General features: G+C 43.2%; 1 protein-coding gene across 1 annotated transcript; it reads right to left on the bottom strand.

Annotated features, from left to right (window-relative positions):
* Positions 1-869: 869 nt before the first annotated feature.
* Positions 870-16,014, bottom strand: PIF1 (PIF1 5'-to-3' DNA helicase). Its single transcript, XM_020987036.2, is given in 14 exon segments — positions 870-1,601; positions 1,968-2,144; positions 2,751-2,896; positions 3,148-3,232; positions 3,657-3,763; positions 6,434-6,573; positions 10,401-10,507; positions 11,063-11,149; positions 11,151-11,178; positions 11,361-11,514; positions 12,162-12,287; positions 12,549-12,684; positions 13,903-14,468; positions 15,909-16,014. Coding segments are annotated over 13 exon segments (1,893 nt in total). The 5' UTR covers positions 14,443-14,468; positions 15,909-16,014; the 3' UTR covers positions 870-1,541.
* Positions 16,015-25,151: the final 9,137 nt, after the last annotated feature.

Raw genomic sequence — 25,151 nt, forward strand, 5'->3', positions numbered from 1 at the left:
CACACAGTTTAAGAGGCGCTGAGTCCTAGACCCTGCCTCTCCCTAGTGGCCACACTGTACCTTCCCTCATGATGCTTTTATTGTATGAATGGTTCTAGTTCTGCTCATTTCACTCTGTATCAGTTCATACAAGTCTTCCCTGGTTTCTGTGAAACCACCCTCTTCATCATTTCTTGTAGCACAATAATATTCCATTATGTTCATATACCATAATTTTATGGTATTCTCCTGTTGATGGACATACCCTTGGTTTCCAGTTCTTTGAGGCTGCAAAAAGAACCGCTGTAAATACTGTTGTACGTATGGATCCTTTTCCTCTTTTTCTGATATCTTTGGGGTATAGTCCTAGTAGAGGTATCACTCGGCCAGGAGTCTGAACAGTGGAGTGACTTTGGGGCATAGTTACAAATTGCTTTCCAGAAGGTCTGGATGTATCACAGCTCCATCAATAGTACTTCAATATTCCTATTTTTCCATTAGCCCCTCCGACACTTGTCAATTTTGTTTTTTTCTCATCTTTGTCAATCTGCTGGGCAGAACTTTGGAGTTGCTTAAATTTATGTTTCTCTAATTATTGGTGATTTGGGGTGTTTTTTCACTCAGTTGTATAGCTTGAATGTTTTCCTTTGAAAACTGCCTGTTCATTTCCTTTGACCATATTTCTCCTGGGGAATAGCTCTCATTCTTATTGATTTAAACTATTTCCTGACAGAATGTACCTTAATCCCCAGAAGTGAAACCCATACACAGCCTTACCAACTAAATCAGGGGTTCTTAACCTTTTTTGTCTCACAGATCATTTTGGTGAGCCCACAGACTCCTTGTCAGAATAGTATTTTTCAATATATAAAATAAAACACATTACAGAATGACAAAGAAAATCAACTATATTGAAATACAGTTGTACATGTGTGTGTGTGTGTGTGTGTGTGTGTGTGTGTGTGTGTGTGTGTGTGTGTATTTACATATTTTTAAAAACAAGTTCCTGGACCCCAGGTTAAAAACCTTTGAACTGGAGCTTATTTGTGGCTGTTGGAGTGAGTAAGAAAGAAGAAGTTGAGTCAGTCCACAAGGGAAAGAGAACCTTTCCCTCAGCTCCCAGCCCTTCCTGGGAACTATGGAAGTGAAAAGATCATAACCTTCCCATAGAAAGGTGTGACCTCTTATTGGAAGACGAAGATGATGGATACAGGACCAAAGTCCATGCTCTAGTAGCCAAGGAAGTAGGGTAAGGGTTCCACCCTGCTCAGAGGGAAGGTTGAGGTAGTAGAAGACAAAATCCCCTGGCCCAGAGATGAACGGAAGAGGGAGGATATCTGGGAGAAGTTCACACAGACCCTCACGCTGAGAATGAAAGGGATAGACACATACAGTTCCCACACTATCAAAGATCTAGGGCTGAAGGGGAACTCAGAGGCCCTTGAGTCCATCCCCCTTCATTTTATGTATGAGGAAGCTGAGACCTGGAGGTTAAGTGCTGTGTTCAAGGTTGCACAGATAGTGTGAGAGTTAGGAATTTCTGCCCTTTTGGGGGCTGGGACTCAGTTGTCAGGATCCACATTCTCCTGTTCTGAATCCTTTTCATCCTCATTCAGATAAGCCTGGAACAGAGACAGGCAGATTCATTGAGCATGTCTGCATTCAGTGCCTCCTTTCTGTCCCTGTCCCCTTCCTCTAGAGTCACCATTCTGCCTGTGCATCCCAGCCCCGTCCTGCACTCATTTCAGTTATCACACCTCTTACTTCCCTGGGGATTCCCTGGCTGATACGTCCTAGGTTAACAGTAAGGTGGCCTCCAGAGAGTCATTTCTATCACCCTATACCTGCACAGCATTTGTGGTCCACTACCTTCTTTCCCTGCAAAGCTAATCCCTTTCCAGTCCTTTCCTTCTGGTTACTGCCTCAGGCACCCACCAGCCTTCCAGAGCATTCCCCTCCTCTGGTTTATCCACCCACCCATCCCTCACCTGCTCCCGTAGAGAGGCATAGAACTTCAGCACCCGAGGATCACACCGCACCACAGAGGGGTCAAAATCCAGCACTCGCAAACCCTGTAGACTTCGGGCCCGTGAGAGGGCCACGTAGGCCTGGCCACTCTCAAACACTCGGGCCAGTGAAATCTCCACACAGTCAAGAGTCATGCCCTACGATGTGGGAGGAGGCAAACACCTGGGTTAACTGCAACTTCAGACTTTCCCAAAGGCCCTGAAGAAGAGTTGCTTCCTTAAAGAGTGATGGGGAAGAAAGGTGGGAGGTAGTACAGGGAACACAAACTGGGATATGGGTGAGAGGGAAGAGAGAACTACAGATACAGCATCTTACAGAGAGAAAGCTCTAGGAGGACAATGACTCCCTAGAGACCAGACAGGAGCTGTGGACCACAGAAACCATACTAGTGAATGCTGAATTTGTTGCCCTGTAGTTATAGGTTTGGGAGCAGGGGAAGCAGCAAGGTAGAGGTGCCAATGCTAGGTGAAGAGATTTAGCAGCAAACCTAGTGACCCTTGGTCCTCAGTGTGGCCTGCCCATGCTCTGAAGAATGTGGTCCTGGGCAAGAAGGATGGAGTCTGAGATGGGAAACTTGCTCTGTACCCCTGAGAGTAAGGATGTATTCTGTGGGTTCTGGAAACTTTATATGCTTAAAGACACAGACCTTCCATACCTAAATTATCAGGATCTCCCTCAGCCTCCACTCTGGTCCAGGATTCATCCTGTCCCCCTGCCTCCCCCATCCTTTCCCTGGTTCTCACCTGACTCTTGTGAATGGATAGAGCCCAGGCTAACCGGAGGGGCAGCTGTTGCCTGGTGAGGAGCTGACCACCAGGGCCATGCACAGTCCATTGCTCAGTCCGTACAACCTCTGTGACTCCACATAGGAATTTCACTCTGGGAAGCCCTGGTTGGGGTGGGCAAGGAGGGAAGAAGAGAAAACCAGCCTATTAATACTCAGAGCTAAGAAGGGAGTGCAATTGACCAATGAAGACCGGAGGTCAAAGAAGCAGGAGCCTAACAATTTGTCTGGGGTGGTCTCACCCCAGAAACGTCATCACATCCTATTGTTCCCAGACCTTCTTCCCTAGAAATCGTGTAGGTTCTCCCTCCTGCTAGACCTGTTTCTTCCCCGACTTGAAGCCGAGGCTGTCTTACCTCTACCATCTTCAAATCCAACCACGACCCCTCGTGCTCCATTTACCAGGCCCTGAGATACTGCCAAGTTCTTCACCAGCATCACCTGGTGATGAGATCGTAAGTTTATAATTATACACTTATAGCTGGAAGGGACCTCAGATCGGGGCACAGTGGAAAGACTTGCCGATATCTTGGTACTTATCTCCTTGTTTCAAACAGCCCTCGGTCCCCCTCTGCTAGGAGTGGGAAGGGGGCAATGTTGTGAGATAGGAATAACACACACCAGTTCAGATATCAGGAGGCCCAAGCACTAGTGTCCTGGGTTTATAGCTAACAGGACGGAAGGAAGAAATGGCCAGGCTCAAAAACAGAGGAGGCTGGACGAGATATGGGAAGCATGGGCAGATAATAAAGGGAGGGCCTTCTTCAGAGAACCAGACATGAGATAACCCTGCTGGGAGAATCAGCCCTGGCATCTGGAACTTAATCCTGCCCCTCCAACCCTGCAGTCCTGCCTTCCAACTTACCTGGGCCCCCAGCTTTAGCTGCAGGAGGCGACTCACTGGACACTGAGAATCGAGGGTCCTGACCATGTCAGGGTCACTATCTATAGCTTCATAGCTGTAGACTTGGCCTGGGAGAACATAATAGAATATGATAAGCACTGAAGAGTATTTCCTATGTGAAAAGTTGAGGAAGATAATACAATTTATGTAACATATGGTCCTTATTCTCATAGTTTACAATCTAAGAATGAATAGGATTCGGGAGGCAAGTTTTGTGTGTGGGGGGGAGAAGTACTTTTTTTTCTTTCTTTTTTTGGAGGCATTTAGAGTTAAGTGACTTGCCCAGGGTCACACAGCTAGTAAATGTCTGAGGTCAGATTTGAACTCAGGTCCTCCTGACTCCAGGGCTGGTGCCGTATCCATTGTGCCATCTTACTGCCCCTCAACAAGTGCTTATTAAGTAGCTACTGTGTGCAGAGGCTGTTAGATCCTAGACAGAGATATGGGGGTGAAGATTTGCAGTTTACACATTGACACACGATCCCTACCTCAAAGAGCTTACAGTGTAAAGAAGAGGTCAGTGGCTCAGTGCGCTAGGCCTGGAGTCAGGGAGACCTGAGTTCAGATGTGGCCTCAAACAGTAATTAGCTATGTGACCCTGGGCAAGTCACTTAACCTGTTTGCCTCAGTTTCCTCATCTGTAAAATGGGGACAATAATAACACTTACCTTCCAGGGTTGTTGTGAGGATCAAATGAGATAACAGTAAGAACTATATACATGTTAGCTATTTTTATTATTATTGTATGACACATAAGATTGCAGATAATTCTACAGAGAAGATAATAATAAAAGCTTACATTCATGTAGTGCTTTAAGGTTTGCAAAGGAGATACACACACGTGTATATACACACATATATATATATACACATATACATATATGTATGTGTGTATGGAGAGAGAAATGTATGTACATATATATATATACTTACATACATGTATGTGTGTGTATATATACACACACACACACACACACACACACACACACATATATATGTGGGTACACACACATATATAAAATTTCATTTGATCCTCTAACCCTGTGAAGTAGGCATTATGAATAACCCATCTTACAGATGATGAAACTGAGGCTGAGAGAGATTGTCGTTCATCCTTCGTTTTCAAAGAGGACCAAAGATATCACAGGGTGGTGTCTTGCCTTGTGCATGAATTAAACTTAAGTGAGTCAGAGCTATACAAAATCATCAGCCTCACTCTCTCTTCCAGAGTCATTGAAGTCCAATGGCAGGACAAAAGTCAACACGACCAGCATCTCTGGTGTCTGACCAAACTCTAAGCCACCTTCACAGCCACTGGAACAAATTGTTCTCATCTACCCATTCCACTGGGGAAAGCCTTCACATGCTTAAGGTAGATAGCTTGCTAACTCACCAACGGGTTTGAGGAATTACTGGGAAAGCCGAGAAGGTAAAGGAAGGAAACAGAGCGTGAGAGCTAAACCTTGAAGGACGCTAATTGCCACTGAAGAAAATGGACCAAGACCAGGCAAAATTTTCCTCCCTGGTCTACTGATCTCTCCTGGCTTGGATTTTACTATAAAATACTCATTTATTTAATTTAAAATTTTGTTAAAATGAAAATCTCCTGAGAGACACCATACATTGTCATCATAGTCAAGAATGTCTGAATGTGAGGAGGGGGTAGAGGGAGGAGGACTGGCCAATGAGGATTCAGTCCTGGGAGCATGGACTTCAATTAGTTTATCAGATACTTTCCGGAGAGTAGTTTTCATCGGGGGAGGACAGAGTAAGAGGATGTTACATATCTGTAAAGGGGAGGGGCAAAGTGTTGCCAAATGAGAAGGAAGAATGAAGATGGCTATGGTAGAGAGTCAAAAGCAGAGTTTTCCAAAGGCTAGCTCTGGTGATCCAAACCCTGGGATCATCTGTCCCTTCTGCCACCTCAGATCTTACCCAATTTCCAAGTCCTAGACCTACATATAATAGGAGTCATGCTATGGAGCTGGTGTGGGGATGGGCTTATGTTCTGGTGCCTTCCAGTGAGATATGTGCTCTGACCCCTTGCTCAGTACATGACCAGGGGGCTCCTGGTTGGTCCCTTGTTCCCAGAGGGAGAAAGGGAGGAAATTGGAGAAGAGGGAGATTGGCAACTGAGGCAAGAACTTGCCCACTTGGTGGATGGAGGAGAGAAGGTGATGGATGGCTTCCTCCACTTCATTGAAAAGCAGTCAGTGTCTGAGAGAGAGAGATTACCTGACTTGCCCCTGACCACATAGCTCTGTCTGAGGCAGTACTAGAACTTGGGTCTTCCTGACTTCAAGTCAAGGGCTCTGACCACTCCACCAAAAATCAGCATAAGTGAGGACTGCCTTTTGTCAAGGCAGTAAAACTCTGTGTGTGTGTGTGTGTGTGTGTGTGTGTGTGTGTGTGTGTGTGTGTGTGTACATGAACATTCATACACACATTCATATTATCTCATTTGATTCTCCCAACGACCCTTTGGGGTAGTTGCTATTAATACACCATTTTACAGATGAAGGAACAGAGGATCAGAAGATAGGTTAAATGACTCGCCCAGAGCCACACAGCACCAATCCTCTGAGGCAGTATTAAAACTGATGTCTCCCTGACTCTGTCTCCAGCACTCTATCCACTACAACTCCTATTAGGCAGCCCTGAGTCTCTGAAATGGTTTTCCTCCCTCCCTGCCCTCCTAATCACCCTCTTTTCAATGCCCATTTCCATTCCCTCCTCACCACGCAGCAGCTGCAGCCGCCGCTCATTGGTCAATGCCACATCATCCTGGTGGGTACACAGTCTGGTGGCCAGGATCCCATCACGCTCCACTTTGTGTTTGGCTGTGGCCTTTAGCTGCTGGGTCACCTCATCTGTGCACCTGAGGTAGGGAGGATGACGGGTTAGGGTACATACAGTCTCACTTTCCCCAACCCAACGGACACCAGACTCCACCCAGGTTCCCTAGGAACTTTATAAATCCTCAGGAAAGCTTAGTGGGATGATGATAATATCAGTCCTTGTAAGTGGTGTGTGTGTATGTGAGAGAGAGAGAGAGAGAGTGTGTATATGAAAGAGAGATAGTGTGTGAGATAGTGTGTGTGTGTGAGAGAGAAACAGTGTGTGTGTGTGTGTGTGTGTGTGTGTGTGTGTGAGAGAGAGAGAGAGAGACAGAGACAGAGACAGAGAGAGAGAGAGAGAGAGAGAGAGATCCCTGCCTGTCTTTCGTTTTCCAGGCTCAAAATGAAAGATTATGTAAGTGCCACGTAACTGCAACCCACTGGGGCCATACTGCACCAGGGTCCCCTAGGATACTCTCAGGAAAGCTAAGTGGAATGATGATAATATCAATTCTTGTAAATGGTATGTGTGTGTGTGTGTATGAGAGAGAGAGAGAGAGACAGACAGAGACAGAAAGACAGAGAGAGTCAGAGAAAGAGAAACAGATTCTGGTCTGTCTTCCAGGTTCCATACCTAGGGATTACCTTAGACTGTTCCCTTTCTCGCACCTTTCATACCTGTTCAGTAACCAGATCCTCTTACATTTATCCTTTTCTCCTGGTTCCCACTGCCCCTGCCCTAGCAGGCCTTTATTATCACACGCCTTAACTATTGTCATTAGTTTACTGACAAAACTTCACTCTCTCCTTTCGTTTCTGCCAGGTTAATCTTTCATATAGAATAGTTACGGTCATGTCATTTCTCTCCTCAGTTAATTTTCAGTGGCTCACTATTACTGCCCCCGGGCTCTGCGCCTCTTCCCAGCCCCCTCCCAAAAGTTCAGGTTATTCTGCCTAGCATTCAAAGGGCTAAGCAAAGTGTGGTACGTGACTGTAAATGGAATATTACTGGGCTGTACAGAAAGGATCAGTGTGATGAATACAGAAAATAAGGAAAGATCTGTATGGGCTGGTGCAGACTGAAGTTAGCAGAGTCAAGAAAGCAATATACACAGAACCTAGAACAACATAAAGAGCAAACAACCAGAAAACAATAAAAAAATAAATTTTGCAAAGTTACAAGGAGTAATCATGGCTCCAAATAAGAGATACTCGTGGGGCAGCTAGGTGGTGCAGTGACTAGAGTTCTGGCCTTGGAGTCAGGAGGACCTGAATTCAAATCCAGGCTCAGATACTTGATACTTACTAGCTGTGTGACCCTGGGCAAGTCACTTAACCCCGATTGCCTAAACAAACAAAAAAAAAAGAGATACAAGAAGACACTCCTGACCCTGATATTTTGCAGAGCTAGGGGGTCAAACACTGCATCAACTTTTTAGACTTTTGATATATTGATCAGTGTTCTCTTCCTTCTCATTCTCTTTTTTTCTCTTTAAAAATATTGTTAATAAATGTTTGTTGACTGATGACTGATGATAGATTCCCTTCCTTCTCTTAAGCTATTTCCTGTCTCTAGAAATGCTTTCCCCCTTTTATCCAGTTACCTTTATCCTCCCCAGTCTTTTAAGGTTTAGGTCCAGGCCTGCTTCCATCATGGATACTTCCCTGATTAGCACTTACTATCATGGCGTAGTGAACAGAGGGCTGGAGGTATTGGGGTCAGGGAGACCCGAAGACCTGATTTCACATTCCCCTGCTCCAGCACTGACTTCCTTTGTGACCCTGGGCAAGTCACTTAGTTTCCTGATCTGTAAAATAAGGATAATACTACCTAGACTATCTACCTCACAGGGTTGCTGCAAAGCTAAAATTAACCTGTAAAATGCATTGTAAACTTTAAGGTGCTCTATGAATGTCAATTGTTATTACTATTGCCTCCCAGGATTATCCTGAGGAAATTGATTTGTGAATTGTAAAGATGAGCTATGATTATACAATCATAGAGCAGGGGTAGGAAGTGACTCTAAAGATTAAGTCCAACCCACTTATTTTATAGATGAGGTAGCTGAGGTTCTAGACTAGAAAGTGTACTAGGTGTCTGAAGCAGGATTTGAGCCCAGGTCTTCCTGATTTCCAATCTAACACTCTTCAGCTACTCTCTGCTGCTTCTCTCTTGCTCCAGGCCATACCAACTCACTCATTCTAATTTTCTACAGGACATAAATATATGTAATACAGGACTAAACCAAATAATTTCATATTGGATTTCTTATTGGTTGGCAGTATTCTCCCATAGTTCCAAATGTTTCACTAGTCTTGTCCCCCCCCCCGTTACAATGTAGTTGCTGTGGTTTATATATTTTCGGTCAGGGGTTCTTAACCTGGGGACATTGACTTTTTAAAAAATGTGTTGATAACTATATTTCATTATAATTGATTTGTTTTGTAATTTGTATTTTATTTTACACATTTAAAAGCATCATTCTGAGAAGGCATCCATAAGGTTTGCCAGTCTGCCAGAGGAGTTCATAACATAGCAAAGGTTACGAGAAGCCCTGTTCTGGGGCATCAAGCTGGCTTCTCACTCCTTTTGCCTCTTTCTCCATCACAACTAATCTTCCTGCCCCCCATCCACAGAAAACTGTCAGTAAAGAATTCGTGTCTGATCCTGATCCACTGAAAAAGCTTTCTTCAAAATGGCTCTCATCATGACAAATGAATGTCGTGGAATACTAGCGTACTATAAGAAATGAGGAAGGGGATGGTTTCAGAAAAACCTGGGAAGACTTGTAGGAACTGATGCAGAGTGAAGTGAGCAGAACCAGGAGAACATTGTGTACGCAGTAACAGAATAGTATAGAGATAATCACCTGTGAAAAACTTAGTAACAATGATCCAGCACAACTCCAAAGACCTTGTGATAAAATATGCTATTCACCTCCACACAGAGAAATGATGGACACAGAGTACAAGATTGAAGCATATTTTTTTTTCCTTTCTTTAATTTTCTTGCTTCCCTGTCCCCTCCCTCCACCGTGGCTCATGTGGATAATTCATATGTATAATAGGTGTCATATTTCTTGCCTTATCAATAGGTACAAGAGGGGGGTAGAGGAAAGGAAAGATTTTTTTTTGAAGTCTCATCTAGAACATTGGTCTTAAAGTCAGGAAGACCTGAGTTCAAAACCTGCCTTATATACTTACTACCCTTAATAGCTGTGGTAACTCTGGACAAGTCACTTCATTTCTCTGGGCCTCAGTTTCCTTATTTATAGAATGAGGGGGTTGTACTGGACAGTTTCTAAGGCCCCTTCTAGCTCTATAGCTATGATCCTACAATCTCTTCCTCTCCACACACATTTTCAATAGTTCATGCCCTCATCACTGGCAATAGCCTTGGACCACAGCTCCCTCACTCTAGTCTTTTTCCCTCCCAGACCTCTGCCACACCACTGCATAATTAATCTTCCCTTTCTACCACTTAGGCTATGTTGCCTTTCTGATAAGAAACCTTCAGTGGCTCCTATTTCTTACCCTATTAAACCTAAACTCCCCTGTGGAATTAAGGTGGTTCTTTTACTCTTGCACCAATCTGATCCCAGAACCATAACTAGCAACACTGGCACCTGGGGCAAGCAAAAGGAAACGGGCCCTTAAATCAACTTAATAATTTCTTATATAAACCACAGCACCCAGCATACAGTAACTTCTCTTTCCCTTTCCCCCCTTCTCCATCTTCTCCCTACAAATCCAATCAGTCACCACCTTCTACTGATCCTTCCTCCTGTTGATCAAATCAAAATCACAAGATTATATCAGGTTATTTCTCCACGTAAAGCATCAAACAAAAACCAAAATTTGGGCTCACCTGCCTAGCCGAACAGCCTGTAGCAGTGAGATGAAAGTCTGGTCTGTCTGTCTCCACACCTCAGTCAGCTCCATGGTCAACTGGATACATTTTCTCCAGCTTTTTGCCTGGTAGAGGAAGAAGCAGAGGGGAAGGTAAGAGAGGGAGAGGGAGAGGGAGAGAGAGGGAGGGAGAGAGAGAGAGATAGATAGATAGAGAAAATCAGACAAGGAGACAGAGGGAGAAAGAGCAAAAAAGTGGAGAAGAAACCCCCCCCTTCTTTGCATAATGGGGGACTATGGGTGTAGAACATTGTATGTACTATCAAACTTGGTTGATGCATTTCTTAATTTTTCTGAAGTGCTGTTTTTTCTTTTTTATTCTTTGAACTGATGGATTTCTAGGTAGGGAGTGGAGAAGGGTGATACCTGGAAATACAAATAATGTTTTAAAAAGATAACCATTAAAAAAATAAATAAATAAAAATTTTAAAAAAAAAGATATCCATTACAAAAGGCATAGAGTAAATTACTTCTCTGAGTAGGGGAGAACAATCTTATTGCCCAGGTGGGACAGATACTCAAGTAGGAAAGGGGAGACTGTGTAGTTTGGTGAGAAGGGAGGGAAATGTGGGTAGTGCAATTTTACTGGAGGAGGAAAGAGCATGGTTGGGGGGCAGATACCTGGAAGCAGAATTGGGGGGGCTGGTTGTTCTTGGTCACTGGCGGCAGCTGCAGGAAGTCTCCACAGATAATGAGCTGAATCCCCCCCAAAGGGCTTGTCCTGCTGTCTAACAGCTCTGGAAAGAAATCGAAGGGATGGAAGGGGCAATGGTTGAGGAGATTGGATGGGTCTGGATGCTCTTCCAAGACTCACAAGCAACGTAGGGATTGGGGAAGGGTCGGACTCTTCTCTACCCACCCTGGTGTGGTGGCCCGTTACCCCTCAACCGTGGCATCCCTCCCACTCCAGCACACAAACCTGGCTACTGCTTCCAGCTTGTCAAACAGACTTGCCTCTACCATGGAGACTTCATCGATGACAAGCCGCTGACAGCTCACCCAACTCTGCCGTACACTGGGTCTCTGTGCCAGAGCTACACACTGGGCAAGAGGGGCCTTTCCTGAACCAATTCCTGGTAAAAGGCAGAGTCTCAGCTTAGTCCTGTGAAGGGACTGACCTCCCACCCTGGAGAGCCTCACCTGTCTTCATCTAGAGCCAGCCCTGTTAGACTTCCTTGGCTCTCAAAACCCAGCTTTGGAAGCCTACTTCAGGGAAACCCAGAGCTAGAAGGCACCTCAGAGGCCATCCAGTTCAACTCTTTCTTTTATGGATGAAGAAACTGAGGCCCAGAGAACATAACTAACTTGCTTAAGGTCAAATACATAATAAGTGTCAAAGATGGGATTAGAACCCAGGTCTTCTGACTATGGATTCCAGACCCAGAAGTCTTTCATTTTTACCTGAAGATTCTACCTGAATTCTAATACTCTAACCCAGGGGTGGGGAACCTTTGGCCTCAAGGCCACATGTGGCCCTCTAGGTCCTCAAGTGCAGCCCTTTGCTGAATCCAAACTTCACAGAACAAATTCCCTTAATAAAAGGATTTGTTCTGTAAAACTTGGACTCAATCAAAAGGCCTGCACCCAAGGACCGAGAGGGCCACATGTGACCTTGAGGCTGCAGGTTCCCCATCTCTGCGGCCTAACCCATCTCAAAACCTAGTCTTTCAGCTGTGCCTCAGCACTGCTCCTTCCCAGGCCCCAAGTCCCCACTACAAACCTGCAAAGGCATGAAGGGTGGTACCCCCAATGTGGCAGGCGGCCACTCCAGTGCTGGCTGTGACCACTGTGCCCTTTGGGGGAAGGGAGCCAAGGATCCTCTTCAGCAGGTATGATTTTCCTGTCCCTGGACAGGGGCCAAAGGAGTTAGGGAAACTTCTGGTGACTTCCCAGGTGACCCTCCAAGATCCCCATCACTTCCCTCCTTATGCTTGGTTCCTATTTCTTTTTTTAAAAATTCAATTTTATTTTCAGTTCTGAATTCTCTCCTTTCCACCTCCCCTTCTGTCACCCATTGAAAAAACAAAACTTACACATATGCATAACCAGGCAAAACAAACCCCCACGTTAGCCTCCCCATCTCCTTTTAACCCCATGCGCTCCCCACCTGCACTTCCAGTGAAGAAGATGCTCTTGCCCCCTAGCACAGCGCTCAGCACCTGGGCCTGCTCCTGAGACAGCTGGGGCTTGGGGGAGGGAAGCTGGAGCCGATGCCTAGGCACTGTGCTCTTGGTAGAAGATGCCTAGAAAGCAGAAGGTAAGGACTACTCCAGGATCAGAAGAGCTTTCTGAATCCTAAGGAACCCTTGGGAAGCACATTGAATTTCAGAACCTGGCTCTGTCATGTACATGCTATATGACCTTAAGTGAATCACCTCCCTTCCCTAGGCCCCCAATTTCTTCATCTGAAAAATGGGAGGGGGAGGGGGCCTTGGACTAAGATTCACTAGAATGGGATAGAATATTAACTCCTTGAGGCCAGGGCCTTTTTCATTTTTTTCATTTATATAGCGGGCACATAGCACAGTGCCTGGCACATAATAAATGTTGTTGATTAATCAAATAATTTCTAAGGTCTCTTCCAACTCTAAATTCTATGGTCCTACAATCCCTGTTCCTTCATAACCTCATTAATTTTTCACTTTCCCCCAATCTTCCTTACCCTGAAAATAACAGATTTTTATTTCGAGGGAGAGATAGGGAAGTCATATAGACCTATAATTTCATCTGCATAATAAACTGGCAATGAAGAAGCTCCCTCCACTAATATAGATTTGCAAATCTTCTACAGCCAGGCACTAAAGAAATTAAGTGACTTGTTCTTGGTTATATGACTAGAAGGGATCAGAAGCAGGACTGAAACCCAGGTCTTTTTGACTCTGGCCTGGCTTTGTATCCACTACACTCTGTTGCCTTTCACTAAAGCATGATAATGACAATGTAAATATCTTACACATGTACCTCTTTTAAAAAAAAATCTAACCTTGACAAATACTAAATGAAATGGTCATTTCCAAAATAGAACCAAAAAAAGGGATTTGTCTGTGAAATTGCAGACCTCTATTATCAACAGCACATTTTTACAACTTTTTAAAATTTCTTTTTTTTGGTGAGGCAGTCAGGGTTAAGTGACTTGTCAAGGGTCACACAGCTAAACAGTACATTTTAAAAGTATATAAATTCAACTTCACACATACTTTTTTTAAACTTTTTTTCCCAATTACATACCATATACTTTCCAAACCACTTTTATGTATGTATTATCTCATCAGACCCTTACAATAACTCTGTGAAGCTGGTAGGGCAAGGAAAGATTATCCCCTTGTGAGAAAACTGAAGTCCAAGGTCACACAGCTACCAGCTGGTTTTCCAATTTGGGGTTCCCCTGGTTCCTATATCACCTTCCCACACTCCTGCACCCCAGACCACCCCCATTCTGTAGTCTCTGGCTCAGTTCTCACCTTGCCAGACTGGTCTTTGTCCTGCGGACATGGCCTCTTCACAGGGGTTGTGTCTTGAGTTCCAGTGGCCGACACTGGTTTCAGGTTCTCTGATTGGATAGGACTGATGGTATAGAAGTTCTGAGGTCTGGGGCCAAGCAGCCGGGATCGGAAAGGGGCTGGCCCAGGGCCAGGGGCTGTGGCCAATTTAAGGCGCAGGGTGCGCAGGAATCGCCGCAGCCTGTCTGGTGGGCAGTCAGACAGCAGTAGCTGGACGGGACCTGAGCTAAGGCCAGAGTCAGAGTCAGGGCTGAGCCGAAGGGCACTTCGGCCAACAGCTGCAAATCGGGTAAAAAGTCTGGCACTACGAAGTGGGAAGCAGCGGGACCGACCTGTCCCCTGAAGGCGTAGCATCAACTCCCTCCGCTCATTTCGGCCTAAGCTGAGCTCAGCATCCTTGATGGCCTGCCGCCTCCTGGGTTGTCCGCCAGGGCTCAGCTCCTCTAGGGCCACGCGGCAATGGAGCGCTGAGTTATCTGGCTCCTCGGATTCCGATAGCATTATAGGCGATGAGCTTCTGACTCTGTCTAGGGATACAAAGTCTGTTAAAGGGGCACACTAAGTCTGACTTGAGTAGATATGGGGGAGACATAGGAAGGACAACGTCCATCGATAAGGGTCTTTGCATCCTAGATGATGGAGATATCCACATGGAGATGGACAGATGTTGGGTTTAAACCAAAAGGACTTGTCAGAGGGGAAAAAAAAAGCAAAAGGAAGGTTGGGGATAGAGGATCTGTCATCACTGAACAGGAAGAACTGGGAATGGGATACGGTATAAGAGTCGACTGAAGATGGGATCTGGAGCTGGAAGAGACACCAGGGGGATGCCTAATCCCCATCATTTTGGGGAACAGAGAGATGAAACGAGGTGGGTGATACAGCTCAATTTAATCAAATTCAATAAACATTTAGCATGGTAGAGTGGAAAGGGAGCTGGATTGAGTGTTAGCATTCTAATCCCATTTATTATTTATGTGGCCTTAGGGCAAGACAGTTAACCTACAGAATCTTAGGATTTGAGAGTTGGAAGGGACCTCAGTTTCCATCTGGTGCAATTCATAACTCTCTAGGCCTCAGTTTCCTCATTTGTAAAAATGTGGGTATTGGACTAGATGGCTTCTGGGGTCCTTTCCAGCTAGGCTAGATCTATGCTGTTATAAGTACCTACTGTGTGCAAGGCCTATGGACCTGGGGCTATAAAAACAAAAACAAAACAATCTTGTTATCAAATACTGAGGTGGAGATCCAGAGAAGCTGGAAGGATGATTGGTACTTAGGGTGTGACAGAAGGTAACAGAGATTTGTCATGAGTGAATGAAGACAGGACTTTTTTTTTTTGGCTAGGCAATGGGGTTAAGTGACTTGCCCAGGGTCACACAGCTAGTAAGTGTTATGTGTCTGAAGCCGAATTTGAACTCAGATCCTCTTGAATCCACTGTGCCACCTAGCTGCCCCTAAGACAGGATTTTTTTTCCTCAGAGGACAGGGGCACAGCACCTATCACAAGAGGCACAAAATCTGTGGTGTGGGAATGGGGTCATCAGGATTGTCACAAGGATGGAGAAAGGAGAATCCAGAGGGGCTCACGGGACCCTTTGTAGGGGTGGTGGGGCATGGTGGAAGGGGAATGTCAATAGGTCGGAGAAAAGAGGTCGGAGTTTGGGGGCTAGGTTAGGAGGATTGGGAAATAGTGTGGGGGCAGGAATGGGAGGGGTGCAGGGAAGCTTGCTTAAGTGTCCTGGGGCTTCTGGTGAGGGGGCTTTCGTGTTCCCTCCTTGTTACACCTCCAAGCTTCGAAAAGGACATGCAAACCCCTCCTGAAAAGCCCCGGGACACCGGGCTAGCATGGTTCTCCCTCTACCCCCTCTCTACAAGTCACACAAACCTTCCCGCGTGGATTCAAGATCCAGAACTGGCCAGGCCCCCTCGCCCCAACCCGCCCCGTCCCACGTTGTGGTTTCCACCTGCGGGGTACAGTTTCTGGCAGAGACTCTCTTCGAGAAAGGATGAATGGATCGATGGACCCAGTGGTAGACACGCTGAAGCCGGTGCGGACGCCTATGTTTCATCTAAAGCAAGGAACTTTCAAAAATGCCTGCTAAAAGAACAGCCAATCCCCTACAGGACCTTTAAATATTTCAGCCAATCAGGGAGAGAAGGCGTGGCCAGTTTGGGGCCCTCCTCCTCCCAGCCCCTGACGAAAGAGCTCAGAATGTACCACGGGTCTGAAAAGAGAAGGGGTTTGTATTGTTGGGTGGCCCGTACCATAAACAAGGGGGGGGGTTAATCGTGAGTGCGGGCAGAGTGTGTTATATCACTAGATCTAACCTAGGCTTGCGGCTATATTTTCAGAATATATTCGCCCCCACACCAGGATACTAGAAGATGCAAGAGGTGGCAGTTGGTGCTGCTGCTGCTGTTGCTACTACTTCGGCCTTGAAAAAATACAGCTCCAGGAACAAAAGATTAATTCAGTTAATCCACCAGCAAGCATATTTTTTGAGTGCCTATTCAATCAATCAGTCAATCAACTAGCATTTATTAAGCGCCTATTAAGTGCCAGGATTGTATGCAAGGGCTGCAGTATAAGAGAAGCATGTTGCTCTCCTAACCCCTCAAGAAAGACATTTTATTTATCCCTAGACCCTTTATTTTTTTTTTCAAGGAGTGCTGCAATGTAGCAAAGAATACACGGCCTACAAATATTTGTTATGCATGGATAAATGTTTTGTTAGATTTTGGGCAAGTCATTTTTTCTCAGCCTCATTTTCTTCACCTGTAAAAGGAGAATAAGGTAATTTCAAACTGTGCCTTTGATTCTAATCTATTCACAGTATGGGAATTCCAGAGTTGGAAGAGAGGCATACCTAGAAAAGAATCCCTACTATAAGTCAACAAGTATGTTATTGTGCCTGACTTCGTGACCCCATTTGGGGTTTTCTTGGCAAAGATACTGGAGCAGTTTCCCATTTCCTTCTCATTTTACAGATGAGGAAATTGAGTCAAACAGGCTGAAGTGACTTGCCCAGGTCACTAATAAGTGTGTGAGGTCTCATTTGAACTCACTACACAGTGCTCTAGCCACTGGTCCACCTAGTGGCCATGGGAGGTATGCCTGTCTTAAGGCAGCTTCAGAACATATTCTCTTTCTTGCATGCCGTAGTACACTGCTGAATTGTATGGAACTTTCAAAGCACTAAACCCCCAAGATCCTTTTCCAGCCAATTGTTATCCAACCATACCTCCTGCATCTCATATACGTGAAGTACATTTTAAAAAAATAACTCAAACGTCATATTTACACTTATCTCCATTAAACTTCACCTTATTAGATTCAGCCTGATTTAGTACGTTGTCAAGATGATTTTGGATCCCAATTCTATCATATAGCTCATTAGCTTTCCCTCTCAGCTTTGTTCCATCTGCGAAATTTGATAATGGTGCCAGCTGTGCCTTCATCCAAGTCATTGGTAAAAATGGCCAAGTACAAATCTCTGGGCCACCCCACTGGAGACTGTCCAAGTTGACAATGCGCCACTAATGTCAACTCTTTCAATCTGTCTACTCAGCACCTTTGAAAAGCTATTATAGCTCTTGCTGTGCGGAAGGGATCATGCTAGGCTCTGGGCAAACAATTCCTATTCTCAAGGAGTTCACGTGGTGCTGTGGGGATAGAACATTTATGCAGTATAATCTGAGGAGGGAGAGAGTACTACCACCAACTGGGAGATATTGGCAAAAGCTCCTGGGAGGAGGTTGCACATGAAATGCGCTATTATTACAGAACCCTCGAGGCTTTCCAACTCCAGGGGGGGAATCGAAGAAAAACTGAATCTCACTTTGGGGAACATGGGCAACACTCAACGGGTCCAACCAAGTCCACTCCCACCCCCCACTACATTCCTCACTAGTAATTAGCCTCTCTTTAAAGATCTCCAGTGATGGAGAACTCACTGCCTCTGAAACAACCAATTCAACTTTTAGATATATTTAATGATTAGGAAGTTTTTCTTTACATTAAGCTTGAATATGACACTCTGCCCTGAAATCCTTATGACTTCTCCTAGTTTATGGGTGAGCATCTTCTGGTATCTTTTATTTCCCTCTTGTGATCAGACCCAATGAACAGTAAGGTTCATTTTCAACTTGGAAAGAGGTGTCCAGTGCAATACTTTGGGAATCTCTACACGGCCTGATGAAGCCATGTAACCCATGGCAAATCACTTAGCGCCTGTCTATCTCAGTTTCCTCAACTGTAATATGAGGAAAATAATAGCACTTACCTCTCAGAGTTGTGAGGATCAAATGAAATAACATTTGTAAAGCATCTGGCGTGAAGTAGGTATTTTAATAAATAAATGCTTATTCTCTTATCCTTCCGTATTTAGCATTTTACCAGTGACTTAGATAAAGGCATAGATATTTTGCTGTTCAGTCATGTTGACCCCATGGATCTTCCTACACAAGGCCCTTCTATTCTTGACTATCTCTCAAAGTCTGTCCAAGTTCATGTTCATTGTTTCCATGACACTATCTGTCCATCGCATCCTCTATCATCCCCCTTTCCTTTTGCCTTCAATCTTTCCCAGCATCAGGGTTTTTTCCAATGAGTCCTGTTTTCTCATTATGTGGCCAAAGTATTTAAGCTTCAGCTTTAGTATTTGACTTTCCAGTGAATAGCCTGAATTAATTTAAGTACTGACTGATTTGATCTCCTTGCTGTCAGAAGCACAGATAGAGGTTATTAAAAATCAAATTTGGAGATGACAAAGCTGGAAGGGATTCCCTTTGACCCAGAGATTCCATTACAAGACATATATCCCAAAGAGGTCATTAATTAAGTGATTTTTATATGTTAAGTGATTTATTTATATTTATTATATATTATATTATATATTTATATAAATAATATATAATAAATGATATATAATTAAGTGATTTTTAAAAGTTTCCATATACACCAAAATATAGCAGCACTTTTTTTTGTGATAGCAAAGAAATGGAAACAAAGTAGATGCCTATTGATTAGGGAATGATTAAATAGATTGTAGTACATGAATATGATATAATATTACTTTGCTATAAGAAATTGCAAACATGATGAATACAGAGAAGTATGGGAAAATCTACATGAACTGATGTAGTAAAGTAAGCAGAACCAAGAAAACTGAATGTTTGACAAAAATGGCTGGGAAAACTGGAAAGCAGTTTGGCAGAAACTAAGTATAGACCAACATCTCATACCATATATTGAGATAAGGTCAAAATGGGTTCATAATTTAGACATAAAGGGTGATATGATAAGCAAATTAGGTGAACATGGAAAATTTTACCTGTCAGATTTATGAATAAGGGAAGAATCTATGACCAAACGAGAGAGAGAAAATTATAAGATACAAAATGGATAATTTTGATTACATTAAATTAAAAAAGTTTTGCACAAACAAAACCAATCCAGCCAAGATTAAAAGGAAAGCAGAAAACTGGGGGGAAATTTTTCAGCAAGTATTTCTGATAAAGACCTCATTTTTCAAATTTATAGAGAACTGAGTCAAATTTATAAGAATATGAGTCATTCCCCAATTGATAAATAAGGGGTCAAAGGATATGAATAGACATTTTTCAGAAGAAGAAATCAAAACCACTTACGAAAAATGCTCTAAATCACTATTGATTAGAGTAATTAAATTAAAACAACTCTGAGGTACCACCTCACACCTATTAGATTGGTTAATATGACAGAAAAGGAAAATGACAAATGTTGGAGGGGATGTGGAAAAATAGGGACACTAGAATTCACTGTTGGTGGCGTTGTATACTGATCCAACCATTTTGGAGAGTTATTTGGAACTATACTCAAAGGGTTATAAAACCCTTTGACCCAGCAATATCACTATTAAGTCTGTATCCCTAAGAAATTTTTTTAAAAAAGGAAAAATATTTATAGCAGCCCTTTTTGTGTTGGCAAAGAATTGGAAATTAAAGAGATATCTATCAATTGGGGAATGGCTAAACAAGTTGTGGTATATGACTGTGATGGAATGCTATTGTATTATAAGAAATGATGAGCAGCAATGCCCTCAGAAAAACCTGGAAAGACTTCCATGAACTGATGAAAAGTGAAGTGAGCAGAACCAGGATAGTATTGTCCACAGTAACCGCAGTATTGTACAGTGAGCAGCTGTGAATGACTTAGCTCAGGTCTGCACAATCTGCAGTCCATGGACCATAAGTGGATGTTTTCCTTTACATTTTTTGAGTGCTGCCCAAAATCCTTTTGAGGGTCACAGGTTGTGTAGGCCTGACTTAGCTATTCCCAGCAATACAATGATCCAAGACAGTTCTGAAGGACTTACAATAAAAAATGCTGTTCACCTCGGAATGAAAGAACTGGTGGAGCCTTAATGCAGATTGAAGCACACTTTTTTTTTAAACTTTATTTTTATTGGGGGTTTTTTGGGCCTGCATTTTCTTTCACAACATGACTAATATGGAAATGTTTTGCATGACTGCACATGTATAACCTATATGAAATTGCCTGCCTTCTCAAGGAAGAGGGAGCAGAGGGAGGGAGGGAGAGAATTTGGAACTTAAAATAAAAAAAACCCAAATGTTAAAAACTTTTATATATAACTGGGAAAAAATAAAATATTTTTAAAAAGAAAAAGAAATGCTAAGCAGAATACTTTCAGAAAAACCTGGGAATACTTACATCGAATTGATGTAAATTGAGGTGAGCAGAACCAGAAGAACACTGTATACATTGTACACAGTAACAGCAATATTGTATGATGATCAACTACGAATGACTTAGCTATTCTTAGCTAATGATTCAATGATTCAAGACAATTCTGAAGGACTTATGATGAAAACTGCTATCCACCTCCAGTGAAAGAATTGATGGAATCTGAATTCAGATTGAAGCACACTCTTTTTTTACTTTCTTTCTTTTTCCTTTTTTTGTCTGCATTTTCTTTTACAACACGGCTAACACGGAAATGTTTTGCATGACTGCAAATGTATAACCTAAATCAAAAAGCTTGCTTTCTCAAGGAGGGGGGAGGGGAAGAAGGGAGAGAGACAATTTGTAACTCAACATTTCACAAAAGCAAGCGTTAAACTTTTTTACATGTAGTTGAGAAAACAATAAAAGAAATTTTAAAAATACATATAATGACACTATACAATGACTACAACAATGTCAACAAAGAATAGCTAAAAACCCACAATAATCAAAACTGAATACTGCAAAATTTAAAATAAGCATGGCTTGAAAGAAGAGATACAAGAAGACACTCCTATCATATTACTTTGCAGAGGTGGGAGGTCTACAAAGGTTGCTCATTGCACATATTTTTTGACTTTTTCAAAGTATTGCTTAGTTATGGCTGATTTTTCCTCTTTTTTCCTAGAAAAAAACACTTTATATGAGATGGCTTTCTGGGAGGGAATGATACTGGGGAAAACTATGGTAATGTCAAAAAAGGACGTCAATAAAATATTATTATTATTATAATCATTTTTGAGGCAATGTTTTGACTTGCCCAGGGTCACACATCTAGTAAGTGTCTGAGGCCAAATTTGAACTCGAGTCCTCCTGACTCCAGGGCCAGTGCTCTATCTATTGGGCCACCTAGCTGTTCCACTAAAAAATTATTTTTAAAAAATTGTTTATAAAAAGAGAGAAGAGTGGGATGATAATCCAGTGAACTGGTTTGTTTGTTTTCTAAATAGAATTTTATTTTTTCTGATTACGCGTATAGATAGTTTTCAACATTATTATTATTTTTTTTTCGGGTGAGGCAATCGGGGTTAAGTGACTTGCCCAGGGTCATATAGCTAGTAAGTGTCAAGTGTCTGAGGCCACATTTGAACTCAGGTCCTCCTGAATCTAAGACCGGAGCTCTATCCACTATGCCACCTGGCTGCCCCAACATTAATTTTTAAAATAAGATTTTGAGTTCCAAATTTTTCTCCCTCTCCTCTCCCTAAGACAGCAAGCAACCTGATATAGGCTATCAGAACAAGTGAATTTGTAGGAGACTTTAAAAATAAATTCTATCCTCTCCTCTAAAAAAAATACACAAGAGCAAGAACTAAGCCTGATAATTAGTAAATATAGAAATTACTTTACACACGTTGAACCACCAGGGCCATAGATGTACTTGTCTGATCCTGTTCAACAATAAGGATTCCAATGTCAATCCCACACTCAGCCCGCTGGTCAAACTCTCCCCTCAACATCTGAGGGCACATTGAGGAAACACTAAGCTCACTACAGCTCTCAGAGAGCTAGCTAGCACGACCTGGTAACTCTTCCCCTTTTGTGGGGGACGCTGCCCTTCATGAGTCTAGGAGTGTGGTCCTGGCGTATTTTTCCAATTAAACTCTTGGTTTGGTCCCCATTTCACTGGGAAAAGTCTGTCTTCTTCCCTTCTTGTTGCATTTCCATGGAGTCATATTGTTGATGTTTGTTGTTTGTCCTTTATTAGTGGAAGAGGACCAATGACATCAGGAAGGTGATGTCTTGACTTGCAAGTGAATTGGATTTAAGTGAGGCAGAGCTGCACAAAGTCATCAGCCTCACTGTCTCCTCCAGAGTCACCCAAGTCCAGTGGCAAGGCATAGGTCAAGATGACTGGCAACAGCCCCAGATGCAGTGAGAAACCTTGGCCTTTTTTTAGCTAAGGCCTTTCCCAGGTCTCAGTTTGTCTGAGTCGATGCCCATTCAATAAATAAAGGCTAGGTAAGAACTGAGGCAAAAGATGGCCTAGTTGGCCTTCATGAAAGAATCAGTCTAGGAGAGAGCTTCTGGCTAAAACTGAAAATCGTGTTAGGACAGTATAAAGAAGTTGATTACGCAAGCATGGTTTAACTGTGTACAGTTTTTTGCTCATATCCATAAAAGCAAAGGGAATAAAACCCAATACATTAAAACATGTACATTACAAGCTGTATGCTTGTGTCTTCTGCAACATTTAAGAAATCTGTAATCAGTTTACAGGAACCCTCCCCAAATTCAGGAACTTGGCATATACATCAATGCCAGTTATTCCCACTAGGAGCCAGCAGACACCCCTCAGGTGCTTCTCCTCTCCCAGCCTTCTGAAAGGTAACTGTCCACTCAGTGGGGAATTCTCCAGGCTACTCACTTAAATCTCTTCTGGCCACTTTTCTTTGTTGACCGGCCTCTTCCCTCTCCTCTGAACCTACTTGCTTATTACTTTCTTGTGTTGCTGGTGCATGGGTTAGGCTGTACAGGAACTAGATCACTCATCTCTAATAGAATGGTGGATTGGGGAGTCAAGGGCAGGCCCAGGCACGGAAAGGGACTCCTCCCATGTCTGTGATTCCTCCTTCTTGTCCTTGAACTCCTGGTCCCAGGCAGCTGTCTCCATCCTCTCTTCCTTTCTACCCTGTTTTCTGTACACTAGTTTATTTGTTCCCTGTTCTCTACTCCCAACACCCTCCTGATCACAAGCCCTGGGGCTCTCCCCCAGTACAATCCCAGTGAGAAAGGGCTACAGAATAAGGACTACTCTAAATGTAATGTATAGATAGCATAACGTAATGCCTTAGCACTACCAGTGTGCTTATAGTATATGGGGGATTTGCTAAAAAAAAAAAAGGCTTTGTTTGCCTTTTTAGTACTGAGGAGTTGAATGAACAAGTCTGATTACATAGGAAGAAAAATCATCTCATTTTTACTTTATCAAAGAAGCTTTGGTGGAAGAGGTTGAGTTGCAGGATACTTTTAGAGGTAGGCAGGTCTATTTTGTAGATTGGCATGGATCCAGGACCAATTCCACCTATGTTATAATTATGCCCAGGGTCAGCTCTGTAGGGAGAGGAATCACTGAACAGGGGATACTGTTTCACACTGTGATATTTATCCATTCTTGAGTCTTGTCTATGTAGCAGGCAGTCAGTGACAATATATATTGTACAGCATGGGATGGAGAGAAGTGATGAGAATATATGGAATTGTATTAATAAAAAGCATTCAACTATTAGTCACAGAATTACAGAATTTCAGAGACACAAGATACCTCAGTGACCATCTAGTCCAGGCCATCCTTGAAAAGAATGCCCTTTATAACACACCTAGCAAGTGGGCATCCAACCTTTGCTAAAAAAACTTCAAGTGAAGGTGGAACCTGATGCCTCTGACAGCAGCCCACTCCACTTTTGGAGAGATAGAATTGTCAGGGAGTTTTTCCTTATGTCAAGCCTTAGTTTGCCTCCATGAAACTTCCAGTGATTGCTACTAGTTCTTCTCTTCTTCTGTAAAATGGGGATAATAATGTCACCTACCTCCCAGGGTTGTTGGATCAAATGAAATAATATTTATAAAACACTTAGCACAGTGCCTGACACATAGTGGATACTTAATACTTCCTTCCCTCCCTTAGTCTTTCTTCCTTCCTTCCATCTCCTGACTTGAAGTCTTTTTCCTCTTTCCTCTACCCAAGTCTGTCTGGAATTTGTTCCTCCTCTCATCACCTTTGTTGTAACCCTTGCTTCTTTCAAGGCTCAATCCAGGTGTTACTTCTTACAGAAGGGCCCTTTCTCAATGACCCAGATGGTAGCACTTCCTCTCTTGAAGTTATTTACTGTTTACTTACCTGTGTATATGGCGTATCCACATGGTACCACAAGAACATAGATTTTAGAGCTGGAAGGGACATTGGAGGCAAAGGTCCAACATAGATAATAAACAGAAGATCTGAGATCAAATCCAGATCTTTTGATGCCAAAGCCTGCAGACCTCCCACTGTACCATTACCATCTACAGTAGAGGGCAAGCTCTTTGAGGGCAGGGACTATTTTAGTTTTGTCTTTGTGTTCATAGTCTTCACTTAGTAAATGTTTGACAAATTGAAGTTGAATCCTTCTTCCATGTGACAACCCTTTACCTACTTGAAGACAGCTATTATATCCCCACTAAGCCTTTTATTTTCCAGGTTAAGCATCCCCAGTTCCTTTGGCTAGCCTTCAAATGGCATGCACTGGATGCTTCTCTTCATCCTGATCAATCTCCTTCAGACAATCTCCAATAGATCAATGCTCCAACTAAAATGGGCTTCACAGAGCTGAATATAATAGTCTAGATGTGTTCTGACCAGTCAGATTATAGAGGTGCTATAATATCCTGTGAGGCAACTGCAGGGGATGAGGAGGGAAGCAACTTCTGCTTCCTTTGGTGC

The sequence above is a fragment of the Phascolarctos cinereus genome, unplaced genomic scaffold, assembly GCF_003287225.1.
Source record: "Phascolarctos cinereus isolate Bilbo 61053 unplaced genomic scaffold, phaCin_HiC Scaffold_3;HRSCAF=262, whole genome shotgun sequence".
NCBI lineage: Eukaryota > Metazoa > Chordata > Mammalia > Diprotodontia > Phascolarctidae > Phascolarctos > Phascolarctos cinereus.